Source organism: Rousettus aegyptiacus, unplaced genomic scaffold (assembly GCF_014176215.1).
Source record: "Rousettus aegyptiacus isolate mRouAeg1 unplaced genomic scaffold, mRouAeg1.p scaffold_m13_p_14, whole genome shotgun sequence".
In the NCBI taxonomy this organism is placed as follows: domain Eukaryota; kingdom Metazoa; phylum Chordata; class Mammalia; order Chiroptera; family Pteropodidae; genus Rousettus; species Rousettus aegyptiacus.
This window is the reverse complement of record NW_023416289.1, coordinates 61,448,362-61,460,185: the sequence shown is the minus strand read 5'-3', so window position 1 is coordinate 61,460,185 and position 11,824 is coordinate 61,448,362. Positions and strand designations below refer to the sequence as shown.

At 63.2% G+C, this 11,824-nt stretch overlaps 1 protein-coding gene across 1 annotated transcript in view; it reads right to left on the bottom strand.

The window, feature by feature from the left end:
* GABRA5 (gamma-aminobutyric acid type A receptor subunit alpha5) overlaps positions 1-11,824 on the bottom strand; it is a 31,676-nt gene continuing 19,852 nt past the window's right edge. The window contains exons 5-9 of the mRNA XM_036232074.1: positions 11,364-11,446; positions 6,195-6,338; positions 4,879-5,031; positions 2,904-3,115; positions 1-1,460 (exon numbers count right to left, since the gene is read on the bottom strand). Of these exons, the coding sequence (XP_036087967.1) occupies positions 1,158-1,460; positions 2,904-3,115; positions 4,879-5,031; positions 6,195-6,338; positions 11,364-11,446 (895 nt within the window). The 3' untranslated portion in view covers positions 1-1,157. The remainder of the gene's footprint in view (positions 1,461-2,903; positions 3,116-4,878; positions 5,032-6,194; positions 6,339-11,363; positions 11,447-11,824) is intronic.

Below are 11,824 nucleotides of genomic sequence, written 5' to 3'. Positions count from 1 at the left end.
CCCAGGTGGAGACCCTCGGTACTGCGCGTCCCAGATGGCAGGGCCGTGGCTTTGCCCTCACGCTCACCCAGCTGGGCGCTCCCCCAAACCGTGTCATCCCGGGGTTCCCTTGGGTCACCTTTAGGAAGTGAGCCCGCCAAAATACGATATATTTTTTTTCAGAGAATAACATCTGTCCACAAGGTCAGTTCAGTTTTTAATTTTTTAATGAACATTTATTTTTCAATGAACGGTTCATATACAAAAGCTAACAGCAGGAAGTACAAGGAAGAAAGACGGAAAGTGACTCGGTCACGGTTTGTCACCACGGAAGCACGGCACACTGGCTGCAGCGAGAGTGAGGTGGTCAGCTGCGGACAGGCGGCGGAGGGTGGACGCGGGCCGAGCCGGGCTGGCGGCTCGCCACTGCTTAACTTTCCTTCCTTGCTCGCTGTTCAGTTCAAGGGAGGGAGTCGGGGGAGAGAAATAAGCTTGCTTTCTCTCCCAAAAAAACACAAAAAAACAAAAAAACAAAGATTTTTAAGCAGAAAAATTGTTCCTTGGGGAGATATTTTATCTGTTACTGTAACACCCCACAGGTTTCTGGTACGAAATTCGTCTGCAGACACATTTGCCTATTCTATTTCTTACAGGAAGGACATGCAGGGCCGTCTAATTTCTGAACAGTAAGGATTATCAAAGGTAGTTAGTTTTGTACACAAATGCCCACTGCCCTTTTTAATGAAAAATGTGCTCTTTTTGGTCTTTGTGTCTTGCACGAGTTGGTCAAGTCATCGTCAGGAAGCATTTCCTAAAATATTTATTTGCTGGGAAATTTCGTATGAAATGACATTTGAAGTATACAAAAACACTGTCAGGTAATGCTCGGAACAATTAAAAATAGACTCATCTGGTTTGTAAACCGTCAGTGTAAGGGAAGGTAGCGTCTGAGAGTCAGAGCCCTTGTTTTCTACCGTCCTAGAAGGTCCCTTGCTTTGTGACATTTTCGCAACACCCGACGTCAAATGTGGGAACATCAAGGCAATGCTACTCGCACACATTATTGAACATGCAAACGTTTCCTGAAGGGGTGAGCGCAGGTGCGGGCGGCCCCCCGTGCCCAGCCAGTCCGGTGCCATCGTGTGGGACGGGGGCGTCTCTCGGCGCCAGGGTGGCAGTCACTGTGGAGAGATGGCCCCTTTGATCTCCGGCTCCCTGTTCAGATACGTCGCCCAGTAGACTAAGTTGAAGGTGCCGAACAGGACCGGGAACACGATCCGGGACATTTTGTCGATCTTGCTGATGCTGTTGTAGGTCTTCTTGCTGTCGGGGGTCTGGTCCTCGGCGGGGTTCGCTGGGGCCGAGTCCGTGTCGGCCGCCTCGCCCGGGGTCTGCTCGCTGGGGCTGTTGAGGGGGAGGGGCAACCTCCCGGTGATGCTGGCATTCGTGGGCGTATTGAGCGTGAGTTCACGCTCCTTTTTCTGCAAAACACAATAAGGACGTGAGGGTGCGCCCAGTGCAGGCCACCGTCTGCTCACCGCGGAGGGTCCTGAGGCCACGTCTCACGGCAGACGGGGGCGTCAGCTCAGTGTCGGCAGAGGGGGCCCCCCCCCAGCCGTGGGCACGAACTTCTACGACAGGCAGAGTCGGTGACGGTGGACAGAGATGTGGGGGGTGGGGGCAGGACCCCCGGAGCGCCACCCTCTGGGGACCCACAGCCGCGCAGCAACCTGTGAGGCGTGTGGAGGTGAGCTGCTGGTTCTCCAAGCCCAGCGCTGCTGCGGGGTCCGACAGCCCACGTCCCCGTCACCCCCTCCGGCCCCTGGTCGCCGTCCACGCCGATGGCCCGGGGGCTGAGTGCGGACGTGGAGGCCGGCAGCGGTGGGGGACCACGTGACGGGCCCCCGGCCCAGCCTCCTCTTGGGCTCACAGACAGAGGCCGACGGCCTCGGCTCCTGCACTGGGCTCCGTCCACTCCACCCCCTCACACGGCTGTCCCCAGGCCACGTCACATGGCCACACAAGACTCAGCCCTCAGGGGACATTCAGCTCCCCGCAACACGGGCTGGTGCTGAGGGGGTGCCCCCTCTGTCCACACCCCTTTCCCGTCCTCCCCCCAGACCTCCCCCCGCCCCCTCGTCCCCGTGATGACTCCACGTCCTCCGCCCCGCCCCAGACGCACCCGCTGTCGAGGCGTCTACGCGTCGAGACCCCCGCCCTGGTCCCCGAGGCCCCAGGACGGGGCTGCTAAGCCTCCCTCCAGCTGGGCGGCGGGTCGTGGAAGGGAGTCTTCCCGGCTGACGGGGTGTGGGCGGGACTCGGGGCACTTGGGGTGGATGGAGGAGACGTGCCAGGTCAGCTCAGGGCCTCCGACTACCCCCGCTGGCTGGGGCTCCTCCCGGGGCGCCCTGCAGGCTGTGCTCTGCCTTCGCGTCCACCTGTCAGTCCGTCTGTCTGTCTGCTCTCTGTCTGCGGGGCGGCGCGGCTGACCGTGGTCCCGTCTCCCCGGACGTGCCCGGCTCGCTGGGCTGCGTGGCACCCCCCCCTTCAGCCGCCTTGGATTTCGGCCCCGGCCACCCAGGTTCCCGACTGTCGAGTGCTCTGCAGGGAGCCGCGCTTTTCCCGCCATGGTTGGGGCGCCCGGCCGGTGGCCACGCGCTGCTCGGCTCCCCGTGTGACCGGTGGCCACCGAGCAGGCGCAGCGCACGGCGACGTGGCAGGCGTGGCCAGGGGAATGGACGCCTAACGACGGCGGCGGGGCGGGGAGGGCCGGGACAGGCGGAGGCCACGGCCGCCGCCCAGCCTCTGGCTTCGGCGGGGCTGGGGGTTCGGAGAACGGGGGGCCTGGGCCGGTCGTGAGTGAGACGTGTAAGCGCCTCGCGGGCGGGCGGGCCGCGGTGTCGCGCGGGGGGCCGCGGCCGCACCTTGTTCTTGGCGGCCTCCGAGGCCTTCTTGCCGTCCCAGGCCCAGCCCCTCTTGGTGAAGTAGTTGACGGTGGCGAACTCGATGAGGGCGGAGAACACGAAGGCGTAGCAGACGGCGATGAACCAGTCCATGGCCGTGGCGTAGGCCACTTTGGGCAGCGAGTTGCGGGCGCTGATGCTCAGCGTGGTCATGGTCAGCACCGTGGTCACGCCTGGGGGACAGCGGAGGCGGGTCGGAGACGGGCACCCCCACCCACGTGCCCCCCCCGCCCCCCCCGGCTGTGACGGGCGCTCGTCCGCGGCCAGAGCCCCCCCCGGTCGGCTGTCTGCAGGCCGCCCGCCTCCCCTGGCTCGTGTGTTCGGGAGGCGGGCGCCGGGTCCGACCGGCCTGCGCCCTGGTGCCGTGCACGCGCCCCCGAGTCGGGGCGTGGCACCCTTGCGGGCCCGCGGAGGGCTCCGCCGCGGTCGGCTGTGCGTGCTGTGGGCCTGGGCGCGAGGCTCAGCGGCGCCACGGGCCTGCTCGCAGTCTGCACTGCGCGCCCTCCCGCAAGGCGACCGTGCGGGGGCCCGGCCGTCTGCCCTGGCCTCGGGGACACCCGCCGTGACTGTGCGCTGAGCTGCCCCCTGAGAGGGTGATGCTGGCCGAGGACGCGGGTCTGGCAGGAAGGAGCCGGCGCGGTGTCTCCCACCGGGGCTCTGTTCTGCGCGGGTGAGAAGCTTAACGATTTACAAAGTTAGCCATGGACCCGAGCCCTCCAGCTGGTGAGTGAGAAGCAGCCCACGTGGCCTCCACGGGCCCTGCCGCCCTTCTCACCACACCCGCTCTGCGCGGGTCACGCCATGTCCTCCCCATGCTCACGCACTGAGGTCCTAACCTCAAAATGTGGCCTCAAAACCTGGAAACAGCCCCTACAGAAGTAGCCAGGTTACACTGAGGCTGTTCAACATGACCAGCATCACAGACGCACATGCCGGGGGAAGGCCACGTGGGGAAGGCCACGTGAGGAAAGGCCACAGGGAGATGGCCACGTGGGGAAAGGCCACGGGGAGAAGGCCACGTGGAGATGGCCCGGCGCTGCCACAGCCAAGCCGAGCAGCTCCCGGTGGCCAGGCGGGAGCCGGAGCAGGACCGAACCTTAGGACACCTCAGTGGGCACCTGACTCTTCCCAGAATCCTTGTGCCGGGAGGGGCGTCCTGTGCGTGGCCTGGAACAGGCCTCTCGCGTCTTCCTGGGTCCTCTGCGCACATGTGTGACACGCGCAATCACCACTCAGTGCGCACGCGCGAACATCACCTGTCCTCACGTGTATCATGTGTGAACGCACACAGCACGCACGTGTACACGCCATGCGTACGTGCGTGCATCAAGCACACATACTTAGAACATGTGCGCACACATCACCCGCACTTACGCGAATCACGCGCACGAACACACTTAGCACACACATGTACACATGTGCATCATGCATGCAAACATATACTTAGCATGAACATGTGTGAACACCACCCGTACGTACGTGTACCGTGTGTTAACGAACGCACATAGCGTATATGTGCACACGTCGTGCGCACATACGTGTATCATGGTGTGAATACACATGCGTGATCCTAATACCTTATATAGAGAATCCGTTACATCACACATGGGACACTGATTGCCACTTGGGGGTTAATTGTAAGTGACACACCTGTCACAGAAAACTGCCTGATAACGCACAAAATGGGACTTGGTGAGACCTGTGTAAATACTAGCAAAATCTGCCATAGGACAGATTGCTAGCAATTTTAAACCTCAAAACAGGCACGCTGCCAGCGAAAGGCTCTTCGGAAGGGAAGTGGTGACCCCTGACCCTCACCACCGGGCGCCCCCCACCCGTCCGCGCCTCCAGAGGCAGGTCGGACAGACGGCCCTTCGCAGTCAGAGGCTGTGGCTGTGGGGGCGGTCGGAGGAGGCCACGGGCCCGGGACACTCACCGAACACGGTCCTGGCCGGGACGGACTCTCGGTTCAGCCAGAAGGACACCTGGGACAGGATCACCGTCATGATGCAGGGCAGGTAGGTCTGGATGACGAAGTAGCCTATCTTCCTCTTCAGGTGGAAGTGGGCGGTCATGACGGTGTACTCGCCTGCGGGCGGCGGGCCACAGCCGGTCAGCGCCGCCCGCCGCGGCCCCGGCCGCCCATCGCCACCGCCCCCCGGACCCGGATTTACTGGGCGGATTGGAGAGGCGGGGGGGGGGGGGCGGGAAGAGGGGGCGCACGGGTTTCTTAGCGGGCGTTTCGTAAGCCAGTCTCGTGACCGCCGGCCCTGAGGAGCCGCGACTGCCGGACGCGTCTCCCGGGGCAAATCGGATTTGTGTTCTCCTGATCCCGGTCGCAATCTGTGCCTCTGCCCCCACCCTCACTGCCACCGCCACCGGGATTTCAGGATTTAGCCCCTCCTGATAGAACTCGGGGACGTCACGGCCCCGGGGCAGGGGGAGCAGGACTTGCGCCCCGTGTCGCAGCCAGGGTGGGCTCCGAGGGGCTGGGGCGACTTCGCCCCCCGGTCTGCGCTCGCCCGGCCCGGGCGGTGCGGGGTGACGCGCAGCGGCGTCTGGCGGCCGAGGGTCTGGGCCCTGCCCTGTCCCTGCCAGGGGCTCAGGCACGTCGGTGGCCATGCCCCACTGCCTCCTGTGGGTCTGCCTGGCCGTGTGGGAGGCCAGCGGGGACCTGCCGCTCATCGCCGACAACGACGCCGCCCTGACGGTGAACTGGTAAGGACTGCGGGCTGCTGGCGGTGGGGGGTGTGGCGGGCTGTTCGTGGGGGTCTCTGGTGCCACCTGGCTGTGCAGCCCCCTGGGGGGACGGGGAGGAGCTTCCAGAAGTGGCGGCCAAACGGAGCTGAGGTGAGGACTTCCGTGGCTACATTGCAAGAGGTGGAAGGTGTGGCCAGGGAGCCTGGCCGACCTGTGGACATGGGGGCTGGGCCTGGGGTCCCCCTGGAGCGGACCCCAGTAGGGCCGCCAACGCGGAGTGGTCTGCCGGCCGCGTGGGCAGAGCCTAGGGACGTCTGGGTCTGTGAATGCAGCTCTGAGGATGTTTGCTGTTGGAGCCGAGCCCCGGGCTCGGCAAGGCCACCTGAGGGTGTGTCCCTGGCACCGGACAGGAAAGACGCACGAGGCAAAACCTGGCCCCTTGGGGAGAGGGGACCCCGGGTGTCGGCAGTGCCTGGCGGCGGGCCGTGGCAGCCCCGGGCAGGGGAGAGCAGGGGAGGGGGCCGGGGCACTTGCGGGCTGCGGCCGGCTCACCCGTGCTGGTGCTGACGTTCTCCGTGCCCACCGTCTGCCCCATCAGGTGGTACTGGTTCAGCCTGGAGCCGTCTTCCGCCACCACCACCGACTTGGCGGTGCCGTTGGTCCACACGTAGACGACTTCAGAATTGGGGTACGCGTCTGCATGGGGGACAGAAAGTGGCATGACCGCGGCACCACCGCAGCCTGGCACGACCCAAGGTGTCCGCGGAAGCTGCGAGGGCGATGGCGGCGGAGCGTGTGGGGTGCTGTGCCAGGCGGGGCTGCCGGGCTGGCCCTCCCGGCCCTGAGGCCCCCGTCCTGAGGCCCCCCGTCCTGAGGCCCTCCCGGCCCTGAGGCCCCCGTCCTGAGGCCCCCCGCCCTGAGGCCCCCCCCGGCCCTGAGGCCCTCCCGGCCCTGAGGCCCCCCGCCCTGAGGCCCCCCCCCGGCCCTGAGGCCCTCCCGGCCCTGAGGCCCCTGCGCCTGGCGCCTCCGGCATTTCCTCCTGGGGCCCTGAGCCCGCAGCCCCAGCCTCAGCTTCCCCGCCTGGACGATGGGTGGTGACTGCCCGCCTCGCAGGGCGCCTGCTGCCTTGCCGCAGGCTGCGCAGTGGCGGGATGTGTGCACGGCCGGGCGGCACCTGGCTGCACCCCCACTGCAAGGGTCCCACCTGGCGACGGCCCCTTGTCCTGCCGCCCCACGCGGTCCTGCTGGGGACAGGCATGGTGGGCCTGGTGGCCCGGCCCTCGTCCCCGGTGTCACGCTGTGAGCGTTACTGCCCGTGGACGTCACGTGCCACGGCAAGGCACCGCACAGATGGAAAGAGGGCCCGGGCCTCAGCGCCTACAGATGATCCCGTATTATCCCGGCCGGCTCGGCGTAATCGCTTGAGCCTTAAAACCCAGGACTTCCGCCAGCAGGAGGCAGAGAGACCCAGCTCAGAGCCGCGGACGCCACTGGCCCTGCTGGCCTTGCCAGGGGAGGAAAGGCCAGGAGCCACGCGGCGTGGGGCAGGTGACGGTGACCCCGGGAGCGGAGCAGGCAGCACCTCCGGAGCTGAGACACAGATGACAGACAGACAGACGTGCTGTCTGTCTCATCATTCCACCTCCGCCAGCCTCAGGGAGGTTAAGTGGCGTGATACATTGTATATGTTTCAGCTGTGCAAAGGAACGCTCAGGGCTCAGGTGTTTGCACATCCGGGGACACACGGCCCTGAGAAGTTAATCAATGCGGTGTAAACCCCTAGGCGTGTGACAGGCACCTGCCGGGGGCCTGCGGGGGGCGAGGGTCACAACCGTGTGGGTCTGTGGCGCAATCCTGGCATTTCCTGGCTCGCAGTGCGGGCGGCTGCCGAGTGCTGTCCTTGTCCCCAGCAGGCAACATGGCGCCTGCCCGCGAGTGTGCGCCTCGTCTGGCACGTGTGCCGGTGGCCACCCCCGTGCTTCCCGGGGGGCGTGCCGCTCGGGGCGATCGGGTGGGGCGCGGACGCTCCCCGCATGGCCAGCTGCTGTCGCGTCTGGGTGGGGGCACCGCGGGCACCGGCCGAGACCCCAGTGGCCCCCGCAGCCCTTGGAGCACGTGTCAGGTGGAGGCCTGAAGCCCGCGAGGCACCCGGACCTCTGGGCAGTAGGCCTTGGTGACCGCAGCCAGGTCTGGGGACACGGGCGCGGGTCTGAGCCCGGAGCACAGGAAGCGACGCCCTCGCTTCCCGGAGAGCAGCCTCCTTACTCGGCGCCAAGTCTGCTCAGGACGGAGGGTGGGGGAGGACCTCGGGACACGCAGAGCTTCCTGGGGCGTGGGGACAGAGGTCTGGGGTGCACGGAGCTTCCTGGGGTGTGGGGACAGAGGTCTGGGGTGCATGGAGCTTCCTGGGGCATGGGGACAGAGCTCTGAGGTGCACGGAGCTTCCTGGGGCGTGGGGACAGAGGTCTGGGGTGCAGGGCCCCCTCCGGGCCTGCAGGAAAGGATGCAGGTGGGCATCGCAGGTAGGCATGGAGGCTGGCCGGACCTTGGAGGTGCAGACCCCACCTGCTGCCCTACTGAGTGCGGGGCCCGTGTCACTGCACAGTGGGCGTGGGTGGCCCAGTCGCAGGCTCTGCTGGGGCTCGCTGGTGTGGCGCCCGGGGCAGCGTGTCTGTGTGGCGGGCGTCACCGGCTGGCAGACGGCGGTCTGTCACTGAGGCCTGGGTCCTCCAAGCATCTCTCTCCAGTGTTGGGGTGTGGACGACAACATTCGAGTCACGACAAGGACCCAATACAGTAATAACCACGGCTAGACCAGCCCCTCGGAGCCACCGATGCCGCCCACGGCGGGAGCTGGTGACGGGCCCCGTCCGCCCTTCGGCTGCCCCTGAGCAGAGCCACCGCCCGGCTCTCCGCCCCCATGGCCCCGTCTTCCTGCCCGCTAGTTCGGCTCCGTGCCCCGCTCCGGACAGCACGCGCTCCGCCTGCTCGCTGGACCCTCCCCACGCGGCTCGGGACGCCGCCCTTCCGTGCCGCGAAGCAGGTGCACGTCACCTGCACCCGCTGACGCCCGGCCACCCGTGCTCCGTCCCCACTCCTGCTGCGCCTCCTGCCAGGCCCGGCTCAAAGCGTCGTCGCCGTCCGTGAATTCCAGGGCCTTCCAGCTACACAAGGGCACTCGCCCCGATGACCGATGCACCCGCCGGCTTCCGGGGGGCACAGCGCCGTCGGCACGCCTGTGTCTTCTCTGCACCCCGTGAGGTGTGCGGCACGCCCGGGGTGTCTGCTGAACAGCGATCGAGGGGACCTGACGAACACGGCCTCACGTGGCCGTGCGTGGACTCAGCGCACACTCTCCGGTGTGTGTGCACACCCTAGCAGACACACCGCGGCAGGCACTCTGAGCCCTGTGCCCGAGGCCCCCGCACCCTGCTGGGCGTGACCTGCTGGGCGTGACCTGGGTGGCAGCGTCAGAGCTGACGCATCGTAACGCATGTGTCACCTACTGCGTGACATCAACCCCGATCTCCCGGAACCCCACGTAGCGAGGACGCGGCGATGTCTGACTGGGTCACACGTTCACGAGCCCAGATGTTGCCTCGTGACTTTGCTGGTCAACGCAACGCTCCGCAAATCAACTCAACAAAAAGAAGCTAAGTCTTCTTTTCTACATAGTCTTGGTTTGTCTTCCCAAAGGCGAGCCATGACATTGTCTGTAAGGAGTTTCCTTACAGACGAGAAGAGTTCACGCGGGGGCCAATTCCAGCGTTTGCCGGGATTCTCGGGGGCAGAGACGGCAGTAACAGAGACGTCTGCTCATTCGGTTATGCAGCAGAGACGCCCCACATGTGGCTCATTAGAATAATGACACTCATTTGCATTCCTTTCTCTCCTAACAGCAGAGAAGCCGGTGGATTGGATAATTTGAAACTCATTATACTTTCACATTTAGCCTCTGCACGCTCCGATGCCCGTGGTATAACTGAACTACTTGGCCAGGAAGCTATTTTTAGGAAATTCGAAAAAAAAAAAAAAAGACAAGGAAGAAAAATGCTTAATTGAAAAACATCCCTTCTCCTAAAATGATTATGGCTGAGCTGAAACCATATTCACTGAGGTACGGGGAAGTTTGTGTGGTTTTCTAGCTTTTGGTCCACTGTAAACACACATGATCTGTGAAGAAAACCCTGCTAACTGCTTCGCACGGCAGAGTAACGAGATCAGCGGCCGACGCAGACACCATCGGCACCGAAGCCAAACCAACCCTGAAAATATGAGGCAGGTGAAGACATTTGGCCTAAGAGTTCAAGATCTGAAGAAACACACACGCACACGCACATACACACATGCACACACACACAAACACACCCACGTGCACTGATTGACCTTATTTGGTTTGACTGACTGTGTAGGCGACCAGACCCCATCAGGTATGGATTGCAGCTTTAAACGTGATGAGTGATTGAACCGCCGTTGTTGGGCTGTTGCATGTGAGACCGTTCAGGGGAGGACTGGAGGGTCACACATTTTCTTTTCTGCTGCCTGCCCTGCAGCCATTGCCATCAAACTGAATGACCATGACCCGAACTTGTTCAACTAACCATGAGAACAGGTGCTGTAGGCGTAAAAAATAAGTAAAATAAATAAAATAAGTAAATAACACCCTAATTTAGCAGAAGCCATGGTCTCAGCAATGTAAAACTGAAATAGCCAGGAAAGAATTCAAAATTATTAAATGTAAAAGAAACAGGAAAAGATGTCCCACGCCCAACAGAAAACACAATCAAGACAAAATGACCCTGAAAGGAGTCAAGTCCTGGTTTCAGCCTATGAGGGTTTAAGAGCAGCTATTATGGCCTTGAGAAAGGGCGTAAAGGAAAACAATGTATTGATTTGTGATAAAAAAAGTTGTAAAAAAAACTAAGAGTAAATCTTAGCTGAGACATTGAAACCGAAAGAACCAAGTAGAATTTCTAAACTGGCAAAGATAAGACGCTGGATCAATGACCGTATGAGACGAACGGCAGGTTGGACGTGACAGAGGAGCCAGTGACCTTGAGGCGAGAGCAGCGGCAAGTCCCGAGGTCGCCGGGGCTGACGCGGGCCACGGCAGAAGCAACGACCCCGGCGTGTACACGGGAGGCAGACAGACCGGCGAAGCCAAAACGATCCCGGAAACGCGCCTTTCCCAACTTTAATCGTGGCGTCGCTCCGGAGCCTGTGACCGAGAGGCACCGACTAAGGGACCGACGACTGACGGCTCAGATCAGGGACGCCGGAGGCGGACGTGCAAAAGTACGGGCGCCCAGCGCACGAGCGCGACAACGTTGCTGTCCTCACGGAACGTTCTGGAAGAAGAGAACTGGCACGGCAGTGACTACGAGGAGGGGAAAGTGACCGACTGGGCCCCGGAACCTGGGTGGTAGGGGCTGGTCCCCTGCAGGAGGCGACGTGCGATGTGAGAGGTGATGATGAGGAGTCAACGCTAGGCGAACGTCGGGCGACACCTGCCCGGGAGCTTCTGCTCGGGGGAGGCTCCCGGGGACCCGGGCGGGGGACCGGCCGGCACAGGGGAAGGCGCGTGCGCCCCACGTCGCTCTCCCGCCTCCTCGGGCAGACCGCAGCCCACGCGGGGTTCACGCGCACGCGGGGCCCAGACGCCTCTGCACCACCATGGAAACGGCCCCGTGGGGGTGGCTCTGAGTGGCGGAAGCGACTTACAGCTGCCGAACTTCAGGGGGCACGCGTGGGCGTCCATGGGGAAGTCCTCCAGCTGCATGGGGCACTCCGCGGAGATGGTCAGGCTGCAAGGGAGAGGCGAAGACCGTTAAGTGATGTGCAACCCCCGGTCACGTACCGGGCGGCCGCGACGTCCCCGAAGGCCGCCCGAAGTGTTCCGTTCTGTGTTTTAGTCGCCGTCGGCCACGAAACAGTCCCGACTGACCCACCCAGTGGCGCACGTTGGTACCGTAGAGGAGTACCACTTAGAAGTGAAGCTTCAACGACACCCTCCCTGCGCCCCGGGCACGTCTGCGCACACAGCGCCCCCTGCGAAGCGACTCGAGACGCCCTCCGGGATCGTTCATTCTTCGTTTCCCATCCCTGAGCCAGAGTCATAGAAAACCCTGCCTCCTGACAAGGCTGGAAATACACATATTTTCTAAAAGAGTTTCTCAGCTCGA